This window comes from Perca flavescens, chromosome 10 (genome assembly GCF_004354835.1).
Source record: "Perca flavescens isolate YP-PL-M2 chromosome 10, PFLA_1.0, whole genome shotgun sequence".
Lineage (NCBI taxonomy): Eukaryota > Metazoa > Chordata > Actinopteri > Perciformes > Percidae > Perca > Perca flavescens.
The window spans coordinates 18,756,977-18,784,897 of record NC_041340.1 but is presented as its reverse complement, the minus strand read 5'-3'; the positions used below and the strand labels follow the sequence as shown (position 1 = coordinate 18,784,897).

Genomic DNA, 27,921 nt, shown 5'->3' with positions numbered 1-27,921 from the left:
TGTGATAGTGCCCCCCTGTGGTCACTTACTGTAAAGACAACCTTCAGGTTGTTGAGCATGTCAATCTCTTTGGGGAATCCTTTGCTGCCCCAGCGTACCAAGTAGTTCTCACTGCACAAAGCATGGAAAAGAGTTGTTATTACTGTCCTGTAAAGCATACACAATATTTAAATATACAGACATACATAGTAATACAGATTGCAGCTGAAATAAAGATAATCTCATTCCCCATGACTAAAACTTTTCCACCTGCAGGAAGGGATAAAATAAAAAGATAGAAACACTATCTCTGTCCAAGTCAGGACTGAGCAAGTGCTTGGTCCAGATAAAGCTGGACTGTTTGCCTCCCTCATATTAAGGTACTCGGTCCGGTGTACATGGGCGTGCTATGTGCAGTTTAAGGACGTGACATTACATGATTTCTAAAAAAAAATTAAGCTCAAATGTTTCAGTCATAAGCTGACAGGCATGTGGATCCACTGTTACCCAGTGCAGCTGCATACAAATTTAGACTGAATCGCTAAAAATACAAGCCCTCTATTCCCCATAGCATGTTCCTTCATGTGCCAGATGCTGATAGAGGGATGAATAGGAAGATAGACAGCAAGACAGACAGACAGAAAGTGTCTATAGGCACAGCAGGGTAAATCAAAGCTGAGAAAAAGTTCCTAAAACATTCCTGTCATAAAACCCACAATCTACCAGTTCTTTCAGAGAGAGACAGCCAGGTAGACAATGTGAGGAAATGGGTAGTACAAAAGGAAAAAGCTAAGCATTTAACCAATCAAACAAACATAATAAGAGCAAATGAAACCAGGACAAATGCCATGAAAGTAAGAGACAATCGAACGATGGTAGGGTTGAGAAAAACATGATTGATCTTGGTCTATCTATCTTAATACTCCCAGCAGCAGTGGCTGAGACTGAGATATACCCCAGCATGACAGTGAGTGACAGGGCTTAGCATCAGCACTGTCAGGCACCACATAGCGCTGCCAGTCAGTATCTGCTGCCCTATAATTTGTGTTTTCTGTATTCTTATATTTGTCATCCCATTGTTCTAATTTAGTGGGTTTCAACAATGAATGAGAGATGACAAATGAGGGAGCAAGTAAAGAGAAGGAGAGGCATATAGACAGCTGAGCTGAGGGATGGAGGTGAGGTAAAGAAAATCTTAACTTCAACAGTATTTTCATTAATTTCAGTAAATCGGTACTAATGGTCTAATGTAAACCCACTCAATCTTAATTTCCCCATATTTTTATTTTATTTAATGGATGAAAATGACTTATTTTATGATCTTAATTGTTGACATATGAAATGAAACGCACTTTGTTTTCTATCTCAATGCAACACTCCAAAATTGATTAAATGCATGGAGGATTACATTAAATATGCCAGACTTCAACATCAACATCAGTTTATTATATACATTTAAACTAGCATATGAATCTGGGGCTTTAAAACCTCAAATCAACCTGAAAAGAACACACCAGTATGAGGTTAGGGACCAAAGCTAAGAGAGGACACCTGATGATGGTCTGCTTGATGGGGTCATAGAGGGACATGAAGAGCTCAGAGTCCTCTCCGATGCGACAGACAAAGTTCCTGACGAAGACATAGAGGCTGTGGGTGGGGGAAGATTGGATCCGTGCTGAGATCCCGCTGTGGTCCGTCTGGACGTTGGACTGCAGGAAAGAATAGTTGTAGGAGGTTAACTTGGGACAAGGGTTTAACAGGATAAATTGCCAGCCAAAAGCCTTAATTTCAAGTTCTTGATAAATCTGGTTGGCTGATATAACAATTAATAATAGTTGGTTACTTCATTCTTGGATGTACCTACTGCAGCATCCAGATTGTGAGTTTGTAAGGGAGAAGAAAATCATGGAAAAAGAAATTCATAATAGATTACTGTAGGTTCTCATCTTACTAATGAGTACATGTGAGGTCAAGCCAATTTGTAAGGAAGGGAATTCTTAATTAGACTTGGTTGGCAGACATGATTGGCAAGTAAAATGTATTATACATGGCATTTTCATGCAGATAAAGTTTCATTTGACTACTTTCTTATGATAAAAGATTAAATAAAATGACATTTTGATTTCATCCCATGGTGTACATGTCTCTGGGAAGTCTAGTGCAGTCAAACCATAGCAACATCAAATATGTTGCCAAAGAAATGAAATTGTAATTGCAACATCTGCCGTCACATCCACCCATGAGATTCTCTCTCTTTCTGTGTGGCCCTTTCCCTTCTAGTTCTGTTTTTTCTGCTCCCCACTGCACTGCCTTCTCATCTCTTTTCTGACCTGCTCTTCTTTGATGCGCTCATTGATCTTGGCTGTGGCCTCCTCGTGGGCCCGAAACAGACTGATGACACTAGCCCTCTCTGGGTCCAAGATGTTTCCATTCTCGTCCCGAACCACCTGGTCCAGCTCCAGGATCCTGCGGTAGGAAGTAAGAGATACCACTCAGGTGAGGATTGGGGAGATTGATGGAAGGTGTACAAAGGACAAATGACAAAAAAGGCAACAAGTGGAGGTGGAAATGAGGAAAGGAAGAAAACAAGAGGGGTGATGGAGCAGGAGCGATAAGAGCAGGAAGAAAGATAAGGGAGAGTTGAAAATGTTGAAAATATGTAAACAGGTAGGTGAGATGGGAGATAACTTTGCTTAGAAAGATCGGCTTCGAACAGTGACCATATTGTGAACAAGTGATTTTGCTTTTGAGCAGACATACTTGTTGCCATAGTCAATCTTGGAGGTGACTTTTTGCTTAAGCTCCTTGAATTCGTCATTGGGCAGAGTGCCAGACAGGAGCTGGGAACGCCACTCCATTAGCTCCCACATCAGCCTCTGGACCTGCTTTACACGCATCTGTTTATTGACCTGCACAGGTAGATATGGTGTTACAATCAGACATACACACATTCACATGCACAAAGTGTATTTGCTTGTATGTTTGTTTTTACCACAAAGAGCTGCTTCCATATGCTTCCCCACTCCCTCAATGTGGTGGTCACCTCCTTCACCAAGGGCATCTCTGAAGACATCACTACCTCATCACCTCTGTAGTCGCACACACATACATGAAAACATCAATTCAAAAAACATAACTTTTTGTGTTAGATGAAGATTTATTTAAGTCCACTCACTCTCGGTTTTCAACGACGATCTCCTTAAGATGGACATAACTGGCGGGGAACACTCCCTGAAGAGAAAATGTGTGGGGGAGATGAATAAGAAGAAAAAAAAATGATATCCACAAAACTAAACTAGAAAAGATCTCCCACTTGAATAAAGCTGGTTGAATGTCATGCATTGTGTTATTGTTACCTTTCTGGAAAAATAAATGTGATGCACAGTGTGTGTGTGTGTGTGTGTGTGTGTGTGTGTGTGTGTGTGTGTGTGTGTGTGTGTGTTCTTACCCGCTGGTCCCTGTTCCTAACCAAGTAGCCTCTATACCATCCTGAAAGACAAATTGACTTGACTGTCACCTCGCCATATGACATCAAAGTGTCAGACTATATGTTGAAGGACTAAAACCTAGAGCCAAAACTAGGATGCATATAACCTTAAACTGGTATAATAATAAATAATAATAAAAACCATGATAAAGTTATTTATCATGTAAGTTGTTTAAATTCTCAATATCTTATCCTGTGAAATGTATAAAATATGAGTGCCAAAAGATGCTGACATACCAATAACATATTTTACTTTAACTCTGTAAGTAGTGTTATCTTTGTCATTTTCACAATAGTTCCCATTTTGTTCAAGGCAGCTGGTTTATATTTATTTTATTATTTTATGTATTATAATATTAACATTTATTAAAAGTTTCACTGATAAACAAGTTAAAAAAACAAAACATAGAAAGGTTTATAGGAGCACCATACATGCAATGTACGTATGTGATAATAATAGTATATTTTTTATGTTTTGAGGTATTCTCACCATCACAGACCTCCTGGACCTGGACTGCATCTCCTATCTCGAGGGAAAGCTGCTTCTCTCCTTTGCCGACAAAATTCCACTTAACTGAAAAAGAAATGGTTACAGTCTGATGATTGATAGACCATTGTTTAAAAAATAAATTGGGACTGCTAGTGGCCTACGGAAGAAGATTAGAGCCATATGTGAAACATTTCAGTTCTGAGAATAAAGTCAAAATTCTGACTTTAAACCCAGAACTCAAATAAATGTGGCCCTAATCCTATTTCGTAGTGGTCAGATAAAACGAGCAATCTGAACATGTCAACTCGGCCTCTGGGTAAATGTGATGATTATGCGAAGGCAAGGCCGCTTCATTTACATAGCACATTTCAAACACAGAGGTAATTCAAAGTGCCTCCCACAGGCAAAGAAAACCATTAACATTTAAAACAATAAGCAATAAAAACTGAATAAAATAAATTAAGATTTTAAAAATTAGATGAAATATAGGATACAAAAAAAATGTAATTAAATACAAGTGAAATTGACTAGAAATTATGGAAATTTTTCACTATTTTCTGAAAATTCATAGACTAATCGATTCATCTAAAAATGAATCTGCAGATGAATCAGTATAATGAGTATAATTGTCAGTTACAGCCTTGGATTTACTGTATAAGCAGTAGTAATCACAGGTGTTTGCAGCAGGATTAAGCAAGGCAGCAGCAGCAACATGGCAAAGGACAAGGAAGCAGCTACAAAACACTGCCTCACTGCAAGGAATGCATTGGATATCAGTTTGAAACTGGCGTTGTCTGTATGCACCAACTCACAGACTTGCTTTGCTCAATCCTATACTTCATGGTTTTGGTACTAAACAAAAAGTTACACTGCTACAAAATGACTGCTACATAACATCATTCTTGTCTGTATAAAAGGTGGCACACTATTTCAGACTAATACTTCATTTGAGATATATAATTCTTCCAAAATGAAATTGTACGTGCGCACATTGAATGCCATTATGTGGTTTCTACAGTATTTAGATGTTAAAAAAAAAAAAAAACGTCCTTCCTTCTTCCTCCACTTCCTGTGTTGTAGTCTTACACAGAACAGAAAGATATTCAGTCTATATATGTATAGTATACATACAGTAGATACAACACTTTATTGAGTAATCTTATCAGTAATTGATTCAAAATGGCTTATATAATTCATTGCCATTTTCACCATCAATCTTAAGATATAAAGCGGTAGAACAGCTTAAAAATTGTCTTTACTCACCATTTAAAAAGCAAACTATATGCCTGACTTTTGCAAGTAACTAATAAACCAATGCATTGTCAGCAACAGGCCAACCTCTGCTATTAAAATCTATATTAGGAGTCAGAAATCTGTATTCCGTTTGTGTCTGTCTCGCATATCTAATGGCAACACATGCTGATCAGCTAGGCCATATTCAACCCACATATCAGATAAACTACAGGATTTTTTCCTGGTACCAAAATCAATCTTTCCAAACCGTAAATTGTAATTTTCGAGAATAATTTATTTTCTTGCTTATGCGCAACAAAATGTGTAATGCATAAAGAATGACTACTAACTGCCACTCATTTTTCCATCAGTTTAGGATGGTATTTTGTTTTTGATTTTATCCCACACACAATCCACTGTAGCTCTTATAAGTTCTGTTGCACTGAAGTTTAATGGTGAATATGATTTTAGGATTCAAGTTCTTTTGGGGGAATTACTGATTATTGATGTGTATATTCTAAAGTTCTGTGAGACTGTTAGCACCTGTTCACATCCTGTTAAGCAGGAAGTGATGGGCATCGATTTTTCTTGCCTTATTCACAGCATGGAGTTTACCATTGTGACTAAACAGAGATACAAAATGTATGTGCGCACACACACACACACACACACACACACACACACACACACACACACACACACACACACACACACACACACACACACACACACACACACACACAGACAAAGTCGAGTGAGCACATACTGACTTACCTACACCATACCGCTCCGTAGTGGTACTCTTCCAAGGAGCCATAATTGCATGTAGCCCTACTTTCTATCTGAGTCTTGTCTTTCTGATTCACCTCATGTCTCTCTCTCTCTCTCTCTGTTTTTTGAGGTTGTCTGCTAAACTTCTCACTTCTGTATTATTTTACTTTAAATGAAAGCAACAAGCCCATCCCCTTTGCCTCTCTTCCTCTTCTGCCTCTCTTCTCTTCCTGCCTTTAGGCCGTTAAGGGGAAGTGGGTGAGTACAACAAGGTGGAGTCCTACAGAGCCCACAGGCCTGCGCAGTGTGTGAAGTCTCTCCATTTTGCTCATTTGGATTTAGTGGATTACTTTATCTATATTATAATTTAATGTAAAACATCAATAAATAAATTAATAAAATGACAATGTGTACAGTATGCAACATTACTGGGGGTAAAAACTGCACTTCTCATTAGAGCAAAAGAGGGACTGAACATATTCTTTTTTAAGATGCAGATGTTAAGAAATGTGACAGAAAGCAAGTCAACATCTGTGATCCATTCTTAACTCTGAACGAAATAACTACTGGATACCACGCGATGTACAAAGCCATTGAAGCGTGGATGACATCAATCGACTGCCAGCTCACACTGTGTGCCCTAACCTCTTCTCTTTGTGCGTCATCCTTCAAGCTTGTGAAATCCAAAGTGTTTGAAGCTAAAAGACGCAGCACGTCACATGTCACAAAAGGCTGTTGTTGTAAGAGTTGTCATGCAACAGGTGTGCAGTATTTTTTGTTTTACATTTAATAAGAATATTATTTTCAAGGTAGTTGAAAAACAACATAAAGGACTGCAGCTGTGATTGTGCATGCAACACACTGTCATCAGTTTTAGAGTACCTAATACATGTGTATCTTCAGTAACAAGAAACCAGCAGCTCAAACAGCATCTGGACTCCAGCTGTTAATATCACCAAATACATGGTATATAAAGAAAATGTGTAAAATCAGATTTAATGGTTCCTTTTGGAGTTTTGACCTATAATAGCCCTATGGAGCTGCTTTTCTATGAGTGGGTCCCTGTTTTGCTTATCTCATGCATGTGGCAGGAAAGAAGACCGTTAGCAAGTAAACATGGATGTAAACAATGCAGGATTCAAAATAGGCCTACTTAAAAAAAAAAAAAAAAAAAAAAAAAAAAGGCTTTTCAGATGTGTTATGAGGTAGGCAATGTATTTCAAACGTTTGTCACCGTTCCAGGGATACACACAATGCAGTTTGGTGAGTAACACAGAATGTAAACCTAACTTTTGTTTGTTTACATTAAAGAATTCACAGGGCATCTTTAAGAACTATTTCATAAAAGTTGTCTATTTTAATCTCTAATTAAAGGAGCTATGTGTAGGATTTAGTCCATCTAGCAGTGAGGTTGTAGATTGCAACCAACTGAATACCCCTTCCCTAACTCGTCCTCCCTATCTTAGCGTGTAGAGAACCTACGATGGTCCTCAGGAAACGTAAACATGTGAAATGCCCTCTCTAGCCCTCTCCAGTTTTTGGTTTGTCTTCTGAGCCACTGTAGAAAAATGCCGTTGTATGGCGGACTCTGTGGAAGATGACCTGTAGATATGATATGAGGGGCTCATTCTAAGAGAACGATAAACGCAAAGATTCTTGGTTCCCAGTGTTTATGCGGTCAATGGAGTAGCTAGCTAAGCTAACAGCATGCAACTAGCTTAAAACGAGTCTGCTATGTCATATTAGGCTACCTACAAATTATTAAATAACCAGCTGGAACATTCTGGTATCAGCCGTCAGTATAACAAGTGAAACTGTTGGTTGAAACTGGTTGAAAAACTCTGTTGAAAAAATGAATTGCTCTAAGCAATGCTTTACTGATGATGAGTTATGTAAGAACAATTAATTAATAATGATGAACAAACCATTAACTAATAGGCTTGTTTACTATGAACAAACCATTTATAACTGTGTGAACAAATACTTTACTCATGATGAACTATGTATGAACAAACCATTAACTAATAGTTAACTAATGCTTAATAAATGATGAATTATGGATAGTTATTATAAAGTGCTACCTCATAAAGAATTATAGCAGAAATTAAATACAAAAAAAACCAAAATTACAAACTACCACTTGAAGCCATTACAATTAGCATAATCAAATATATTTTGTTTAGCATATAGTGTTGGTGCATTTGACATATTGTTTAAAATGTTTTTCATTCAAGTTTTGACAAGTTATTTTACCATTAGAATTAATTTATTTGTTTCTGTGGAGACACAAATTGAAAGTTTCTTTAGCTTGTTACTTCTCAATTTAATTTTAGTTTTTATCTACGAAGCATTTGGATCTAGACAGCTTTTATTCTCTCGATCATCATACGCAACATCAGTAAGTGTTTTTTTTTGGCTGAATTTGTCTTGCCTAACAAATGGCTGATTTGCTTAGAAATTTGTTACAATTAGCAGAAGATAGTGGACCCAAGCGCAGGGAGAGGCAGGCAGGAGATGGTTTGAGCTTGAGGATTTATTATAATAAAAAACGGCAGCACAGAGACTGGAAAAAACACACGGAAAAACTCAGAGGGAAAACTTACAAAATCACGCAGGGAGAAAGAAAAAACAACGGCAAAAGGCTAAAACACGCTGACAGGACCAGGACCACAAACTGACGGGCAAAACGGACACAGACAGACACAAAACAATCTGACACGAGACAAAGGGAACACAGAGGCTAAATACAAGAGGTGATGAGTAAACAAGGAACAGGTGATACAACAGGTGAAACACATTAGGGTGGGGCAGGACAATCAGACAAGGCGGGAAAACACAGGAAGTAAAAAAGACACGACAAGACAGAAAACAGACTATCACAATAAAATATGGAACAGAAATACACAATCCACAGAACCCACAGTCAAAAGAGGATAAACAGAAACACACAATGAACAGGGAAACAGAAATATACACAACAGAGAACAGAAATACACAGAATAAAAATACAAAACATGGAACAGCAACAGAAATGTCCATAACCACAACAGAAATTATGTAATTTCTTTACAGATCCAAAAGAGAGAGTTCTGAATCATTGTTTTGGGGGGGGTTTATTCAGTGTGCCGATGTGCTGCAATAGCAGCAATCGGCACACTGACTATTGTTTCTCATACTTATTATTATTCCGTCCGTTTTTTGTCCCGCTAAGGCTCACGAAGCGTTGCCAACACGCGCACACAAAATACGTCAACACGTGTGTAATGCTCGGGAATGGTGTGCTTTGACTTTTCTAAGAGATTTGCCGCACGGTTTTCACGCAATCTGCAAAAAAACAGGTCAAAATTGTCCCATAGACTTGAATGGGAAATTGTCGGGAAATCGCTTAACATCGCTCAAAACAAGCCCCCTTTGGGACCATGCTGTATCACCATACTTTAATGTAGAAAAAAGATTAAATGTTTAAACTGAAGACTTTGGCCTTTATTGGGCTGAATGGGCATTCGCATATCAAGCACGGTTTCTACGAAATCACCGTTTACGGATCGTCCTCTTTTCAGACCGTTTCAGATTTTCCAATGTGTGTGCATGTGGCCGGAATGTTGAGAGTTAGAGTGGGAGTCAGAGTGGGGAGCTGCAGTACGATTCTCCAAACAAATTGCTCTCTCCCATACAATTTTCACTCTACATACATCATAGTTGGTCAAAATGTAGGAAATATTGTCGCAGTCACAGGCATGTGACTATGGAATCCACCGGACCTAAACATTTTGTTATTTTGAAACCAACTGCAGATAGAAACTGTAAAAAAATTAAGCTGCAGTACTTCTTCAGACCGGTTGAGATTTTCCAATGTGTGTGTATGAGGGACAGAATGTTGAGAGCTAGAGGGTGAAGCTGCATTATGATTCTCTGAATGTTTTCCCCACAAATTACTCTTGCTCCTACAGTTTTCACTCTTCATACATCATAGTTGGTCAAAATGTATGAACTTTTGTAGCGGTCGCAGACATGTAACTATGGAATCCACTGGACTTAAACTTTTTGTTCTAGACACACCAACTGCCGATAGAAACTTTTCCCTAGACATTTGCTAGACAACTGTGATCTCCACCAATCAGAGATGTTGCTGTTACGCCTTGGATTGTGGGTAGTGTAGCACTTTAACACACACACTCTCACACATTCTCACACACACACACATTCTCTCACACAAGTACACAGACATGCTCTCTCTCTCACACACACACACACACAGACATGCTCTCTCTCTCTCACACACACACACACACACACACACACACACACACACACACACACACACACACACACACAAACACACACACACACACACACACACACACACACACACACACACACAGATCTCCACCAATTAGAAACGTAGTTACACTTAGGATTGTGGGTTGTGTAGTACTTCTTTATGACATCCTGTCAAACATACATCTCCCTCCTCTAACACACACACGCACGCACACACACGCATCACCATAGCAACAAGTTCTGACACACACACCTATCATGGAGACTTTTGGAAGGAAGGAAGGAAGGAAGGAAGGAAGGGAGAGGGAGGGAAGGTAAGAGAGAGAGGGAGGGAAGGAGAGAGAGAGGGAGAGAGAGGGAGAGAGAGGGAGGAAGGGAGAGAGAGGGAGAGATAGGGAGGGAAGGAGGGAGAGAGAGGGAGGAAGGGAGGGAGAGAGAAGGAGGGAGGGTAAGAGAGAGAGGGAGGGAAGGAGAGAGAGAGGGAGCGACAGGGAGGAAGGGAGAGAGAGGGAGTGAGAGAGGGAGAGAGAGGGAGAGATAGGGAGGGAAGGAGGGAGAGAGAGGGAGAGGGAGAGAGCGGGAGGGAAGGATAGAGATGGAGAGAATATGTTGGCTATATACACGCTAAAAGTACTATTTCTTTAATGGAGTCTGGTGTGTGTGGCGCTAGCTACTTCCAAGATGTTTCTGGTAAACAAGTCTTACATAGGTTTTTAACACTTCACCGTTAAAACAACACTGTATGTATTTAAAATTTAAGCAAAACTGTGGTATTACAATTTATATATATTGTATTGCTAAGGCTTGCGTCGCTATAACCCACCAGACTCCATATAAATAAACAATCATTTTAGCATCGTAAACCCACCAGACCACATGTAAATAAAAAGTACTTTAAGCATCCTGAACCCACCAGACTCCATGTAAATAATCAGTAATTTAAGCATCCTAAATCCATCAGACTCCTATTCGTATTCGTATTCTCTCTCTCTCTCTCTCACTCTCTCAGTGACAGTGTGACCTATGTATCTACTTAGCTATGTTGTTATTCGGATGTGCACCAAGTAGTAGGCACACTGTCAAAATTTCTTCTAGAATTTTCTAGTTTGTTTTATTTCCCTGGCATTACCTCATCTTATCTTATCAATTAACTGCATATTTTAAACACACTGTTGACTTGGACCAGGAGCTGTGGTTTAACTTCCCATTAATAAAGATTTATATTACAATGCTAATGGCATTTTAGGTATTACTGCCAACTGCCTTCTTTCACACTACCAGTTTAAATAAACTAGTCCCTTTCTGCATGGGAACACCAGGGCACCACCAAAGGCGTCAAAGCTACGAAATACCCAACCATGGTGTTAATTATATCACTTCCATAGCCGAATGACACGTTGACCCAGAGCTGGGAGTACCAATCAGGTATCTTCACCAACTCAGAAACATCAGAAGGTATGTGGCAACATGGGGGGAGACAGAGCTTGTCAACACACTATGGATTTAACACTGACAGAAAGGTGAGCTTAGAAACACTAACAAGTACAAGTGTTAGTGACACATATGGCGTTTTTCCATTACATGGTACCTGTTCGACTCGCCTAGACTTGACTAGCCTTTTTTGGTTTTCCATTATGAAAAAAAGTGTTTGGTTTGTCTCAGAGTCTATGGCTCGGGTTTGTCTGTTCTGAGCCATTGTAGAAAAATGGCGCTGTACTAGCGGACTCTGTGGAAGACGAACCGCTCCCTATGTAGATATGCGGGGCTCATTCTAAGATAACGATAAACACAAAAGATTATTGGTTCCCAGTGTTTATACACAGATTATATTTCATTATAATGAAAACATATTTATGAATATTATATTCAATTTCTGCCAATAGATCCCACTAAATCCTACACACTGGTCATTTAAGTTAACTTTATAAACTAAGTTATCTAAAGTGTTGAAGAATTGCAACTAGTCTACCTTGAGTTAAAGTCCCCCAAATTTCAATTTCAATCAGTCCATCAGTGTGTTAAGAATCTCCAGTTTACCTACGAACAGTAGATATACTGTAAGTGACTGTTTCTCCATGTCCTTCAGCCAATATTGTTTCTTGGACAGCCAAATTAGCATTTATAATATAAAAGGCTGCTTTGCAGGTTGGCTTTCAACTAATGCGGCTGTCGAAACTTGACCGACACACAACAGAGCTGATTTATAGGATTATCAGCATTGGACTGTTAGCGTTATATCATGCTAAATATGATTGAAGAGACAAGCTTTCACCTCACATTAATATTAGCTACCCATAAAATGTTGAAGAATATTGTACAGTAACCTATCATTTAGTTGTAATTATCTATCACAGGTCCTGTCACCACAGTTATTGGCCACATTTACTTGTACCTCCCCTTGTTACACTTGACAATAGAGCTACAAGTCTGACCTCACAGGTAATATCATTTGGAAACACAAATGTCAGTTCCGTGAAATGATCACGAACTGTTAACACCGCATTACGTGGTGGTGGCACGGAATGTGTGAAAATTCTGTGTGGCCACCACGGAAAACAATGCCAATGTAAAGTCAATGAGAAGATTATGTAGCATTAAGAGCGACTACGATAGTGAGAGAAAGACAGGCAGTTAGATGAAGAAAGAAGGAGAGAAAATGATAAAGAAAGATATGTTATCGCAGATTTCTGTGTAGTGGAACAAAACTGGAACCTTGTTGCGGTGATACAAGGAGAAATTAGGGTGGAGCTTAAAGGTGTGTGGAAAGACAAAAGTGGCAAATGTAACTGATATAACCAGAGGTGAAACGATATACAGATGAAGGAATAAAAAACAGAGAGCAAACAGAGGGATCATCTATAACATAAATAAAAAGGTACAAAAAGACACAAAGAAAGATTATAATCAGCACCAGCTAAGATTTGAAAAAGGCCACAAGAACTGAGCCTAGAACAAGACGCAGATTAAATAGATAAGGAAAAGGGAGGCAAAAATGAACAAAAGTTATGAAAACAGACGTGATAATGAGTTATGAATGTTAGCCTGCAGCCCAGGAGATGAATTGACATTGGAAATGATAGAGAAGCCACACCAGGGGCCAAAGGACGTGGAAAATAGATACAGAGGCCAAGGAAAAAGGCTGCACCATAAATAGATAGTTTGATTTAGAAATCTCTATGACCTATTGGGTCATTGGCATCACGCCAGCGCAACTAGTGCCAGTTCTCATATGAGTTACTCGAAAAGCCATCCATGCGTGAAGCTCTAAAGAGAGTTATCAAACTGTTTAAAGTTTAGACAGCAGTGGTATTTCATGAGACATGAAAAGAAAAATCTTAAAAGACAAGAAATGATGCATGAGTGAATACCATGCCTTCCTGTGTCTCTGCCCACTACAAACTGGACTTTTTTGTCAGTGATTCCAGTAAGGCTGAATGCAACAGGTTGCTTGGATTATTCAGGGAAAACAGCCCAGTCTCCAAAGACTTTATCACAGCAGCTGGCACATGCAAGTTAGAAGGCATGATAAGAGAATGGAAGAGATATTAAAATAATTTCTAAAGCAAATTACCCTCATGCGAAAGAGAAGAATAGGAGAAGAAGCAGAGAAAGTGAAAGAAAAAGAGAGAGAGAGAGCTGTTTCTGAGTTACTGGCGTTTCCTCATTATTTTTCTCTCTCTCTTCTCTTTCCCACACACAGTTACACACTCTTTATGCACACACAACACGAGCGAGACTGTGGTTCTCTCTGCTCTCAGGGAGCACAGCAGAGCGAGTGTTGGCTGTCTCAGAAGAGGACAAGCTGCACTGAGGTAAGTTGACAATTCCTACTTTGTACTCGCTGAAATATATTTAATATGTTATCAAATTTGTGTGTAAAACCATAGTTCATCCAGCTGTCCTCGTGGTGTAACAGCATCAATATTTGCTCTAAGTCTTCATTGATTTGCTGGTAAGCATTTCAGCAGCCATACAAGAATATTATGGATTTAAAATCTGGATGAACTAAACTGATTCAATATTTGTCAGATATTTGACTAACTCTTTTATTTACAAATAATTAAAATGTTGTTTAATTCTCTTTTATCACTTGTAGATATCAAGTTTTTAGAAACTTTCTGCTTTGCAGTGTTACATTATATTAGCATTAAAATGCAGGAACAGGACAAAGAAATGTAAACGATAAATATAATAATAAATATATAGAAGAAGTATGTGTGTGGTTAGTGACATATGACCTCAGGCTTAAAGCATCAGTTCCTACTCTGAATGTGTGTCAGCTCAGTTGTAGGGAAACAATTAATTCCTTATTTGGTAATTGTGTTTTAGTTTAGTGTCATATCCATAGGTTTGTGGTTGTGGTTAGTCAATCCTGATCCAGGTGTGAGTATGTGAACTCTGCACAATGACAAATATACAAAAGGGGTCATTTAATCAGTAATGAAGATCAGGAAGTGAGATTATTTTGTGTGTGTGTGTGTGTGTGTGTGTGTGTGTGTGTGTGTGTGTGTGTGTTTTATCTTGCACTTGTTGCATGTCATACTTTCAAGTTCTACATTTGAACTTCACTTTTCCAGTTTCATATTCTAACACAAATACAATGTGAATTGCTATCATTGACAGACAGACACATAGGTAGACAGATAGATCATCACAGATGCATACATAGATAGACCTAAAGAAAGAAAGAACATACTCAGACCCAAAAAGTGCAGAGGAGCTGGTACTAATGTTGTTTTGCTTATTTCCTTGTACTTTAGGACAATGGGATATCAAAGTTGCAAATTAGCTGATATGAATGGTTTATTATGACTTGCTCACAGACCAATTAGAATGATAATATCCCCCCTTTCTACTGGAGTACTGGGATCTAAAGCATAATAATGACATCCAGGAGAATTTCATCTTTATTTAAAGCATTAATTCACAAGCTCCCTGATTTTGTCATTAATTTATGTTTCATATTGGCCACATCTGGCCACAAAGATAAAAAAATCTTTATTGTGATGGTTTTCCTGCCTTGCATTCCTGAGAGATTACTCAGATAATCTGGCCACTACTGTGACATCCCTTTCCTTAGTTTTTATGTTGATAAAGTTTGAGCTTCTGTAGCTGGTGCTGTTTATTTCATATGTTTAGAAATTGTGGTTGTCACTGCTAATGCTAACTAATGCTAGCCACCTTGTTTTTCTTCTGTAGTACTATCCGACATTAGATATTAAAAACAAGAAATGTAGAATATTTTATAAACTGGCACTCTGATCATTCTCTGTACCTTTACTTGCCAGCCTGTGTACTATGGTGTCTATCTGATCATCTGTTAATTTATCTGGCCATAGTCCTGGATCCTCTGGCAAAAACTGGTCTGCCTACTTTACAGTTCCTCATCTCGCATTTCCACACGCTCACATGCTCAGAGCAACACTCATGCTCCCTGCTGTGCGAACTCCCATCATCCTCAATCAGATCATCTCTATCATCTTTCTCTATGAAGGATACATTTGATATTAACCTCTTATCCTAACTGTAACTTAATATAATAAAACACACTACGATGTTAGTGTTACTTAACACCTTTCAGTCAAAATGGCTAAACATGGTTTGCTTTAATTTTGATATTTGCTCACCTTGTCTCAAATCCAAAGAGGATGATGAGGGGTCTGTTGCTCCCTGGTGTGACAGTTTCTGAAACTGAGGGCCATGTGTTTCACAATGTTAACATCTGCTGAATCTGACATAACTATAATGTTGACATGATATGTATCTACCGATGAGCTACCAAGCTACCTATGACACTGATTAGCCTATTATTGTTAATTATAGACATTATAGCCTATTCATTTAAAATTAAACATGTTTTAAATTAGGCTATTACAATGGTGTGTTGTATGCAAACAATATTGCTAGTGTAGTTTATTTATTTAGCTCAGATTACGTATAACCAAATTATCATTTGAAAGTTTATGTTCTGCTCTTTCAATGGGTTGTCTCAGTCCGTTTTTAGCGCTAACGGTCGCGGAGATATTCAAGCAGTTTAGCACCATGGATTTCGTTTTCTAGTTTGTGCTCACCTTTCTTTGAAAATAAGTCAGTTACCAATTGTTTCCCCTATTTTCGTTGTCTCTCCTCCTCCTGTCTTTCCTTTCTTTTTGGTAGCCTGATTTGGCTTTCTTTGAGAAAGACATTTCTACAGCAGAAGTTTGCGCTCCACCAGACGCTCAACTGATTTAACGTAAACAAAATGCGTGCAGATGGACCAAACCATTTGGGGCATTAGCAAGGGGTGGGTGAGACCTTAGATAGTCTTTTTTGTATACAACATGTACGGTAGTCAGTCAATCAAGCAAATTATTCAGCCAGTACACTAACTTTACATTTCACCTGACATGCATTATGAAATTAAATTAGGAAATGAAAATATCCAGGTGAAATAAAATATATTCCAGACTTTTCAAGGGCCCTCTCTCCCCTTGGGCCCTGGTAATCAGTATCGGTTTTACCCCCAGTCCGACGCCCCTGGCAGCAGCCTACAGGATAGCAAAATGGGGCTAACTCAAGTGAACAACGAAAGTGAACCTGCAATGTGTGTATTAGCTGAAGCCGCCAACAGAAGAGAGAGAGGATGTGGTTAAGTGTCATGACTTGGTCAGGGAACCATATGCGGTGCTGAGGAGCTCCGAAGACAGATGAAATAGCTACTAGGAAGTGTAACTGTAAGATATGACAGGACATTTCTTGATTCTGGACCTGTGCGAGTGTGTGTTTTTCTATACAAATGTCTCCATGTGTGTCTATTTACATCAAGTTGAAGCACTATATACGGAAGCAGTAATGTTGACATAACAGAGGTTTGGTAAAGACAAGATTGACAAGGGATATATCCATTGTCCCCATGTGACCTGAACTTATGTATGTCTGTGACACAGCCATGCATGCTGTTAGTATCTATGCATATTTTATGTGCCTGCCTGTGCTCACGTCTGTCGCTCAGTGTGTGTTGTTTTCACGCTTCATCAAGATTCCACAGCTGCCCTCCGCTGGTGGACACACAACTGTTACCAAGCAACCCACCATCCCAGAGCCCTTCCCCTCTTTCTCACACACACACACACACACACACACACACACACACACACACACACACACACACACACACACACACACACACACACACACACACACATTCACAAAAATGCAGACAGCTATAGATTGCTTTGCAAAAGCAGAGGAAGCAAATGAGCCAAGTAGTTTTGCTCAATTGAATTATAGTAGGATGAATGAAGAATTCAGATGCCTGGTTGCATTATTTCGCCCTGATGAATGCTACTTGCAGGGACAAAAGTTGCTTTCAACATCTGTATGCCTTTTCAGTATGACAGTCCTCACTAATTAAATGTTTATTGACCTAACAGTTACAATCCCTTGCTTTTCTTTAATGTATAGTAAATCTAGAATAAACCAGCTACAGCTCTGCTAAAAAAGTTCAGAAGATTTCAGAATAAACCCCAGCTACAGTATACTGCCAGCCGTTTCACTCTTATGTTTGTCTAATCCACCAACTGAGAAGTGCATGGCTTGAACTGCTTGTACATGTGCAGTACTGCTGACACAAAGCTCTTCACTCATTTCAGCAGCATTGCAGAGACAAGGCAAGTGATTTGGGACACTGTTATACTGCCTACCAACCGTTAGGCGGCAGATATGTTAACTTTGATTGAGTTTTAATGGGCCGAATGAATGAATGGGTTATTTCCTGTATCTGCAATTAGTCTGAAGCAACCGCATAAAAGAAAGTTAATTTTACACCCTGCCGGCAATTTAGAGCTTATCCCAATATTGCAGCGATTTGAGAGGGCAGAATTATTACATTTCCTGACTCTGTGTAAACATATTCAAACTCTTTGCATTTGTGGCAATACATGTGATACTTATGTGATGATCAGGCTAAAGAGGAGCAGATATTCCGTATCTGTTTATTTCTCAAAAAGACACATCTGGCTGGTAAAAAAAGGTCAGAGATTGAATACATGGTATTTGGAGGATCTCACAAATCAGTAAGCAAGTCCCAGCTAAGAGGTAAATAACCTCTATACTCAGCTCCGGGCTTAGACCATGTCTGGTAAAAAGTTCGAGCCCAAGTAATTCTTTTGCCTGCCTTTCATCTCAATACCAAAATTGGGCTCTTTTCACCAGACCACTTACTAAGTAATGGAAGGTGTAGATGGAGCACAATGAAGTCTCTCCAGCTCATTTACATAATGTGTATGCTGGAAGATAGGAGACAATGAGAGGAAGCTGTCTTCGAGCTCCTTAGGGTTAATCACTTAATATTTCATCTCTGTTGTGTCCACCAAATCTTGAGTATTACACACAGTAGACCTGTCCCAGCATGACCCCATTCAAACACTGTCCTCTACACCACAAACCCATGGAACCTTGTGTTGTCTCTTGAAAAACATGAAACAACATTCAGAAAACCTCTAAAAGTAGAGCAGCCTGTACATCCTGTGGAAAACTCAGCACTCGGCAGTCATTACAATCCATTACAGTCCTCAAGATCCATTACTAAGGCATATGTTTTGGGTTGTTTTGTAGTGTGTGCATGCACATGCAAGTTTGTGTGTCTGTGATTATATATACAGATGTAGTAACACTCACCATTGTTTTCCATTGGGGACAACTAATGAGAAGTTTATGAAAGAAAACAGATGGTCAGTGATACAGGAGCATGCTGTCTGAATGAATGATTTATTTACAATTTATCATATTCTAACATTAAGGTAAATGACTATGACTTTCTACTGTAACTGTAGTCTGCACAGACCAACAGTGACTTGATAAAACAAAAAAGCATGAAAGTAATTTGCATCTTACTTCTATTAAAATAGGTCTTGTGCTTATTTGTGATTCTTGATAAGTGTGTAGACAGGGTTGTATATTAATAAAGTTTTTATTAAAACACAAATGTTTATGCAAAAATAAACAGGAAATGAATACAGTTATGCTCTCACACATGCACTGTAACATGGGAAAATGAACTAATGCTTCTGGCTGAGAGCAGATAACAAGAATGCCTGTGTGAACACACACACACATACACACCCTCATATGTCCCAGGGTTGAGACGAGGTTATTGAAAAACTTCTAGTGACCGTGATGTGATGTCCATATGTGGACATCCCTCACAGGGCAGCGTAGGATCCAAGTCAAAAACTCATTCCAACTGAGCAAGTGTGTGTGTTTGTGTGTGAGACAAAGTAAGAAAGTGGCAGTGTAAGAGACAGATTTTGATGATGAAAACAGTTGAAATGTGTGGTCTCAGTGAGTCTGAGTCTGGTTCTGTCAGATACGAAGGCTGAGATGTCATGTGCATTTGAGAGCTGCACTTCACAGGTTAGTGGCTGTGTTATCAGTGTTTACTTTGGATGAAGTTCAAAGCAGCGAGTCTGTGACAGAAATGTGTCCACGCAGAAACAAAGATTAGAAGAGTTCAGAGATTAGAGATGGTGTTCTGGTTTCCGTAGACCCAGATTTAATAAAAATCTTTCCTTTATGTTTTTTTTTTTTTCTTCATTATATAGTCTAATGCTCTTTTTTTTCGCATATTCATGTAAAGCCCGCAGCCACCCAGCTCTCCACGTCACTCTCTCTCTCTTTTAGGTGATAAGTGAGCTGCTCTGGACCATGTCTGGCAAATGTCCCAATATCCATTACCGTGTTAGAAAACAGACGAGCAAACATTACCCACCACCCACTGACGCAAACACATGTACTACACACACGCACGCACGCACACACACACCCACACATATCAAGTACTTACCCTCATTCCACCAAACACACATTAAAATGAGTGAGTTCACATAGGACAAATAATACTGTAACTCTCTCGACAAGGTAGAAACTTAAACTATTCATAAGAAGTATTTACTTTACAAAATTACGTTTACTTTTACTATTTTTGGCCTGTACTGTATTTATCATCATATTATTATAATCATATCTAATCATATCTGACTGAGTTGCTCTCATCAGTCATCTCATCAGCCATTGCTGCATCTAAATGTTAATCATATTTAACGATATTGAAACCAAAACAAGACTTTGCATTGTTTCAGCTGCAGCAGACTGCTCAGAGATACTTAAGGCTCTAACACACCAACCCGACGACCGACCTTCGGCAGAAAAGACAGTCGGACTGACTGCCTCCCCGAGTTGGTCAAAAAAGTGCCTCGGAACAAATCTGTATTGTCGCCCAATGATTGGACGAACGCGTCATGTGGGTCTGGCTTCTCCCGAATTTCAAAACTGACCATAATGGCGGCTCGTTCGGAATACAATCTCATATTTTATGAAAATAGTTAACCGAAACGTGTTTCTGAAAACATTTTAAGCGAGAAATAGGCCATCCAGTTGCTGAATCTGTCTTCATTTCAGATGGACAAAGGTCAGTTTAAAAGATTTTCGTCAGATTTTGAGAGGCGTTCTTCACGCTCATCCCGCTCGTCATTTCCGGTAATTGGCCATTGAGTCTGACGGTCCACTGGCCGATTCAACAAGTCAAATCGGTCCAAATGAACACCGACGGCTCCTCTGACGGACGACGGCAAGGAACACACCAAACAGACTCGGGTCACCGACCTCGCCAGACTGTCTGACGGCCGATAATCGGGTTGGTGTGTCAGCGCCTTTAGCCATGCTGGCTGTTTACACAGTTGCACATCTTGTCCTGAGCTAAACAAACTACTGTCTTGGTTCATGGTTTTATTATAAAGAGATTGGAATTCCTATTAGCTGACTGTCTAAAATAGCAGCTTTACTTTTGCTTGCAAGAAAATGACCAACATGAAATAACTGAACATTATAAATACAAATACCAATACATTTGACAGCGACATGTCTTTCTGTTTTTTAAAAAGCAACAAAGTCCTTGTAATGCTACATAATCATAATTGTGACTGGATTAACCATGGTGCTCCCATAGTTAATTATTTATCATCATAAATCATGCAAGCATGCAAGGCAAGTTTAGAATCAGACATAAACTACGTAGAATGTTCCAAAACTCAGCAATCATGCAAGCCATAACTGAATGTGTGTGTGTGAATGTGTGTGTGCTGGTATTGCTGTCCAATAGTCATTTTAAACCATTATAGTGAGGACATTTCTTTATTGTGAAGACATTTTGGCCGGTCCTGTTTGAAGCTTAAGACTTGTTCTTTCTGACCATGTATGTGTGTGCTTAAGGGAAGGCTTAGTCTCGAGAAAAATCTTTTAAATTAATTACGCAGTTTATTGGAAACTTATCAGAGTTTTAAACCAGTGTTTAAACATTGCTCTTCAGAGTGTGTTCCAAAAGGAGATTTCTATATTTTTTTTCCCAACACACTGTGAGTCATTCTGTAACTTGTTACTAATTTATTATTTTAATCAGCTACTACATCCCTGGTGCCAAGTCAATATAATAAAAATGTTCTTTTCTTTCACTTTATTTCTTTTTATTCTCCATTGTTATGAAAGTTTGTGACACTGTTTATCCAAAAGTATTTTGAATACTCTACAGTATGTAGTGTATTCATCAGTGTACTGTATTTATCCATGTGTGCCTAAGATATAAGCTTGCCTGTGCAGACACAAAAACACATGCACTGATAAAATACTGTATCTCAATATTTTTTCAAACAAGAGTGATGACAATCAATGTATCAATAAATGTTTTTTAAATGTTCATCCAGTTTTGGTTGTTGTACCTAGCCTAATCTATCATCAGGGATTGTAATACATCAACTATAAGTAAATCAATAAGTTATATAAAACAAAAATTACAGTTATAACCAAACCAAAAGAAAGTAACTGCTCTTTGTTATAGTAGGTAAAATGATTACTAACTGTGTTTCTCATCGCTGTCCACTAGGTGTCCCTACAGCCATAGAAGATGCAGTTGAAGCCAAGACCACCAAGAATCAGCCTCACAGACAGAAAGCGGTTTTCCATGAAACATTTCAGCAGCCAGGCATAGTGCTGATTTGCAATTCCCAGTAGCAGCATTTGTCAAGACACAAATGTTGTTCAACCAACTTCTTGCAAAACTTTTTTGATGAATATTGTCATGATTATGAATGGAAATGCTGTTGTGGTTGAGTCACAGGAAAGCTATGGTTCAGGCCCATCAAGAACAGCAAACAGTCACGTAAATTAGCAGCTAAGGCAGAGGAAATATTGGGAGAGAAATAGACAGAGGGATCACATGTGGCCAAGCTCTTAAGTCACATTTGATCATGGAGACATTGATATTAGATTGTATGCACCTTAATAAATTGGAGCATCCAAACACTGAGTAAACATATGTAATAGCGTCATATGTGAGCCTGAGGCATCTCATATGAATGTCCTGTTTGCAAAAAAGTGAGACCTCTCATCTAGTTTAAAACTGGAAAAAAAAAAAAAATGCAACGATTGTTTGCATAAAGCTCCAGCAGTGATGTCATCAGATGGATGGATGTCTCCAGTGAAGCACCAGTGATAATGTTGTCACAAGTGATGCTGGGTGTTACCCTGTCCCTCTTCATCCTTCTGACTGTCAGTGGTAATGTGCTGGTGTGCCTGGCTGTCTGCGCCTCTCGACGCCTCCGCTGCTTCACCAACTGCTTCATCGTGTCTCTGGCGGTGACAGACTTGCTGCTCGGCCTCGTGGTCCTCCCTTTCTCTGCTCTCCTCCAGCTTAACAACGAGTGGCCGCTCGGCCCAGCCTTCTGCAACTTCTACATCTCCATGGATGTCATGCTGTGCACAGCCTCCATTCTCACCCTCCTGGCCATCAGCATTGACCGATACCTGGCAGTGACTAGGCCTCTGAGATACGCCTCACTGGTGTTACCATGGAGAGTTGCTGTGGCCATGGCCAGTGTTTGGGCAGTGTCTGTGGCCGTGTCTTTCTTGCCCATCCAAATGGGGTGGAACACTGTTAATGGGACAGTGCAGAACCACGGGCCTGGGGCTCAAGAGGGGAAATGTCGCTTTGAGCTGAACAGACCCTACGTACTGACAGACTCTCTTCTCACTTTCTACCTGCCTCTGGTGGCTATGTGCTGTACCTACCTCCGAATACTTCGCATTGCACGGGCACAGGCCAAACGAATTATCAGTGCCCGGCCCACATGCATCACCAGCAACAACTGCCGGAACAATCCTTCCACCAGTACCACTGTGGTTTCCAGTGTTACAGCAGTGGCTCTGCGGGAGCACAAAGCCACAGTGACACTGGCAGCAGTGATTGGGGCTTTTGTGGTGTGTTGGCTGCCGTATTTCATCCTGTTCACAGTGTTGGGTCTAAATGAGCATCCAGATCCAAGCTCTGTACCAGAATTCTCCATTGTGTTGTGGCTGGGTTACGCCAACTCGGCCATCAACCCTATCCTCTATGGAGCCCTCAACAGGGACTTCAGGTCAGCCTACTCCCGTCTACTGAAATGCCGATGCCCTACCTACAGTGGGTGGAGGAGCCGACAGCCGTCTCCCACTGTGACAGCAGGTAAAGCTGTAGAAAGAGCTTAAAGTGTGCAGATACATCTGTGCAGTTTAAAGCTCTTCAGTTTAAGAATCAGGACTTTTCTGAGTCTCACACTGCCAGACCTATCTTCTGGTCTGGCTACACCATTTATATATTCTGGGATAGGGGAATAAAATGCTCTGGCTTGTTTGTATTTCTTTAAACCAATCACAACCATCCTGGGCTGTCCTAAGCCCTGGAAGCAGCGACACACGCCAGATGTCAGGCTTTATCCCAGCACTATACATCCGGTTAGCCAGACTTATTTCTTACCAAGAAATAGTTGTGTGAATACATTATATGTTCTCTCCAATTTTTTGTCTTCTTTTTCTTTTCCCCCTCTCAGCCAGAGACCAGTTTACAGAGGTGACACTGCTGTGTGGCCACACCCCTGCCACCTGCAGGGCAGGTCTAACAGAGCAAAACCTAATGCTTCAAGAAATGAACAGCGCGACAGCCACAGCAACTATTCAATTTGCAAATGGCACTGCTGCCACCGATGTCAATGGCAATGAGAGGTATATTTTTATTTAGTATATGAACAAAAACACAAGATGACATCACTTGACATGATGCAGAGAAGTCTTGACTCAAAACTCATCAAATATGATACAATTACATTAAAAAGTGTAATACTTAACATCCAAATTGAGGTGAAAATGCTACAACACTCACATTCACTCATAATGAGTGAAACACCATGCTATGAAATACTAAATTGTTCCACCAAGGAAATACATACAATACCTCGCTCTCAGTATGTGAATGCACTGGTTCATATATTTACCTCATCTAAGGAGGTTATGTTTTCGGTTCGGTTTGTCTGTTTGATGTTGGTTTGATTGTCTGTCAGCAGGATTATGGAAAAACTACTGGCCCAATTTTCATTTAACTTGGTGAAAGAATGTAGCACGAGCCAAGGAAGAACCCATTAAATAATGGAGCGGATCTGAATCACGGGGCGGATACAGAAATTATATTTCATTTTCATTAACATTGCAAGATAGGGCGTTTGTGCTGCATTCATGTGGTGTGGGGATAATTGAAACAAATGATTTCCCGACTGGGAAAATTCACACTGTATTAACATTGGGGGGATAGTGCATGCCTTGTCAGAGGTCTGCGCTCTCTGACTGCCCTTCTAGTCTGTCTCTTTCTTACTTTCAAACACAAGATCTGATCAGTCACACAAACAAATAAATTAAACAGCCTTCATCAGTGGAGATAGATTTTATTGCTGTGACTTGTTGTTGTTTTTTAATTGATATAGCCATGCATTATTCTTTTGTTGCTCATTGATTTGACGTGTCTGCATTTGTATGTACCTCAGAGCATTGAAAATGAGGGTTCTCCCTCAATGTGTTTTCAGGGGTTTTAAATAAATAAAATAAAAATGGTAATGTTTGTTCTCTAATCTTTCATTCCTTTCAATAAACGCAGGTCATGCTGAGCCTGTGCTGGTGAGGTGGGTGCTTTGTTGACTTTTCTGCAGTTGCAACCAAGAACCAGAATCCATCAGCCTTAGAAGAAAGATGGATGGAGATTTACAGCCCCTCTATTTGGAAGCCTTCATTGCCGCAGTAGAAGCACCCTAACACACCACGTAAGTAGATACACACCGACATCCCTATAACCCCCACAGACCATGTCAGGCCCAGAACAAATGAACTGTGACACACAGATCCTAGCGGTGTCATCCACAGTGCATCAGGCCATATGGCAATATGCTTATTAGGCCAAGAAATTTGCTTTCAGCAGAGAGGAGATACATTATCCAGTTTCACATCCTGCTCTCATTTCTTTGTTCGCACTTTGTGAACTGTATCGACTAAGTGGTTTTCTCTTTGTATGCGCTGCTTTGTAAAGTGTGTATTAGTTAAAGCAACAAAATAACAAAATTTTGACTACCAATACATTGTAAAGGCTGCCTGTTCATTGCCATATTTAATCTTGAGATCAGTAACACACTTTAAATACCTAAACTCCATTAAAGGTGCAACATTATACAACACTTTGCCAACATTAGCACAGTGGTACAATATTTGCCATATTTTATATAGCCAGATACAGTTAAAACAAATGATTTCTCATTATGACTTTAAAAGGAGAAATCCTCACAGCACTCTTTTTATTTACCATTATATCTTACAACTGTCTTAAATCTTTTTGGCGAAGGATTTCTCCACAGCCAATACCGCAGTTAGTTGATGAACTTTTCTAAAGGTCAACTAAAGGTCATAATTTATTATGATTCATCTTTTATAGTTAATTTCTCCCCTTTTCTGAACTATTTGTTTTAATTTTTCACTTACTAGTGAATTTATTGATAAAATAAAACTATTCAAAGAGATTCTCTGTTTTGTTTTTAACAGCTAAAAAAACCTGTTTCTTAGAAAAAATATTATTACAGCAGTTTGAGTGCTACAATAGTCTTATGTCTAATAGTCTATGTGCACACAACTTTTAACCTCCTTAAACATGAATGTGCAGCCCTGTATTGTGATTGTTGATGAAGCAAACTGACTAATCTCTCTACCGAGAGTAGGAGCTAATCCACACTCCCCACAATGGTTAAGTGAATGATTTTTTTCTTCCTGCATACTCTACACCCAAAGTGATTGAATCCTCTTGATTTGTGTGTCTCTTCCACCTGTTAGCAACCACTCAATCTATAATTCAACGAACAAAAATGGGAGAAAATGGAACCTCAGCAACTCCACACCTCATCAGCAAGAACCAACTGTACGCACACAGCTGACCTCTACCTGTCCAGGAGCGAACAAATGATGATGCTTCTACGTAGAAATGGTCTAACAAAATCCTTCCACTGCATCCAACCATCACACAGGACAACACGTGGCCCAAATATGCTCTCGAACTAACTGTGGATAGTATTAAAGACCAGCCGATTAACTTGTTGGTCATCAACTTCATAAACTATATTTTTTATGCTGACTCAAGAGTGCACTCCAGTGGAAACACAACGTATCACAACTTCAACCTGGATAAAGTAATTGGAAATAGATGTTTGACAAAATTAGAGAATGGAGAGTGTAGAATATTAGCAGTTAAAGTTATATTTGTGGCTCTTCAAGGGAAAAAGGTGATGAATGGACTTACACTTACGTCTTTATGTAGAATGTGTCGAAATGTGTCACATGTGAACATGGGTATTAAAAGTATTCACATTCATTACTCAGGTAGAAGTATAGATACTAGGGTTTAAAAAGACTTCTGTAGAAGTTGAAGTATCAACTCAAGCTTTTTACTCAAGTAAAAGTGTAAAAGTACTGGTTTCAAAACTACTTAAAGTATACAAGTAAAAGTAATGTAAGGGGGAAAAAATAATATCAATATGCTTTTTCAAATTAGACAGCGAGTTTTGGAAACAATTAGCTCGTGGTACTGGGCGCGCAGAGCTTGCAGCGCATTCGAAAGGAGTTCTTCCAACCATTTCGGAAACAAATTCCAGGTACGGCCAGGGATGTAGAAGGGTTGGCTGGTCTTCCTGGCTACCAACCTCCTCGCTGGTGCTTGGTTGGGACATTTTGCTCGAGTTCTCTCGAGTCTCTGCCACAGACATCTTCGTACTAGGTTACATACATCTGCTATTTCCTTGCTGGAGTGTGACGTGATTTGTGTCATGTGCAGGTGCGATGGATCGCGTACAAACCAATAGGGTGTCGCAATGGTATACTGTATGTTTATACTTCTCATCCAACCACAATCAAATTCCCTCTATCCGGATGGCACAATTTATCTGGATAGGTTTTTGGTTTATTGGGGGTTTTTTTGAACGATGACAAGACGGAATGAAAGCAAGCCAAACTGAAATAGGAGTAACGAGGCTATTTTTAAAATGTAAGGAGTAGAAAGTAAGTAAGATAATTGCGTGAAAGTAAAAAGTCTACTGTAAAATAATTACTCCAGTAAAGTATAGATACCCAAAATGTCTACTTAAGTAAGGTAACAAAGTATTTGTACTTAATTACTTGACACCTCTGCATGTGAAATGTGTAGCATGCAAACTAATGTTATGTGTCTATTTCGAAGAATGTAGACTTGTGTCTTTACTGTTGCTCATTCAGTGGCAAATGTATTATGTATTGTATTGTATATACATACTGTAAA

General features: G+C 39.4%; 2 protein-coding genes across 2 annotated transcripts in view; one reads left to right on the top strand and one right to left on the bottom strand.

Annotated features, from left to right (window-relative positions):
* dock2 (dedicator of cytokinesis 2) overlaps positions 1-6,163 on the bottom strand; it is a 101,008-nt gene extending 94,845 nt beyond the window's left edge. Inside the window, exons 1-9 of the mRNA XM_028588898.1 lie at positions 5,964-6,163; positions 3,957-4,040; positions 3,428-3,468; positions 3,155-3,210; positions 2,972-3,068; positions 2,740-2,888; positions 2,310-2,445; positions 1,531-1,688; positions 30-111 (exon numbers count right to left, since the gene is read on the bottom strand). Of these exons, the coding sequence (XP_028444699.1) occupies positions 30-111; positions 1,531-1,688; positions 2,310-2,445; positions 2,740-2,888; positions 2,972-3,068; positions 3,155-3,210; positions 3,428-3,468; positions 3,957-4,040; positions 5,964-6,006 (846 nt within the window). The 5' untranslated portion in view covers positions 6,007-6,163. The remainder of the gene's footprint in view (positions 1-29; positions 112-1,530; positions 1,689-2,309; positions 2,446-2,739; positions 2,889-2,971; positions 3,069-3,154; positions 3,211-3,427; positions 3,469-3,956; positions 4,041-5,963) is intronic.
* A 7,806-nt stretch (positions 6,164-13,969) lies between these two features.
* On the top strand, positions 13,970-26,999 carry hrh2a (histamine receptor H2a). The gene is made up of 5 exons (XM_028589868.1): positions 13,970-14,053; positions 22,156-23,772; positions 24,137-24,308; positions 25,231-25,393; positions 26,448-26,999. The coding sequence occupies exons 2-4, from the start codon at positions 22,737-22,739 to the stop codon at positions 25,238-25,240; spliced, it is 1,218 nt and encodes a 405-aa protein (XP_028445669.1). The 5' UTR covers positions 13,970-14,053; positions 22,156-22,736; the 3' UTR covers positions 25,241-25,393; positions 26,448-26,999.
* The last annotated feature ends 922 nt before the right edge of the window (positions 27,000-27,921 follow it).

Bases quoted from the DNA above. Each gene is read 5' to 3' on its own strand.
- hrh2a (XM_028589868.1), top strand. From the start codon at position 22,737: ATGGATGTCTCCAGTGAAGCACCAGTGATAATGTTGTCACAAGTGATG. The intron at 23,773-24,136 runs GTAAAGCTGTAG...TCCCCCTCTCAG, and splicing joins GTCTCCCACTGTGACAGCAG to CCAGAGACCAGTTTACAGAG.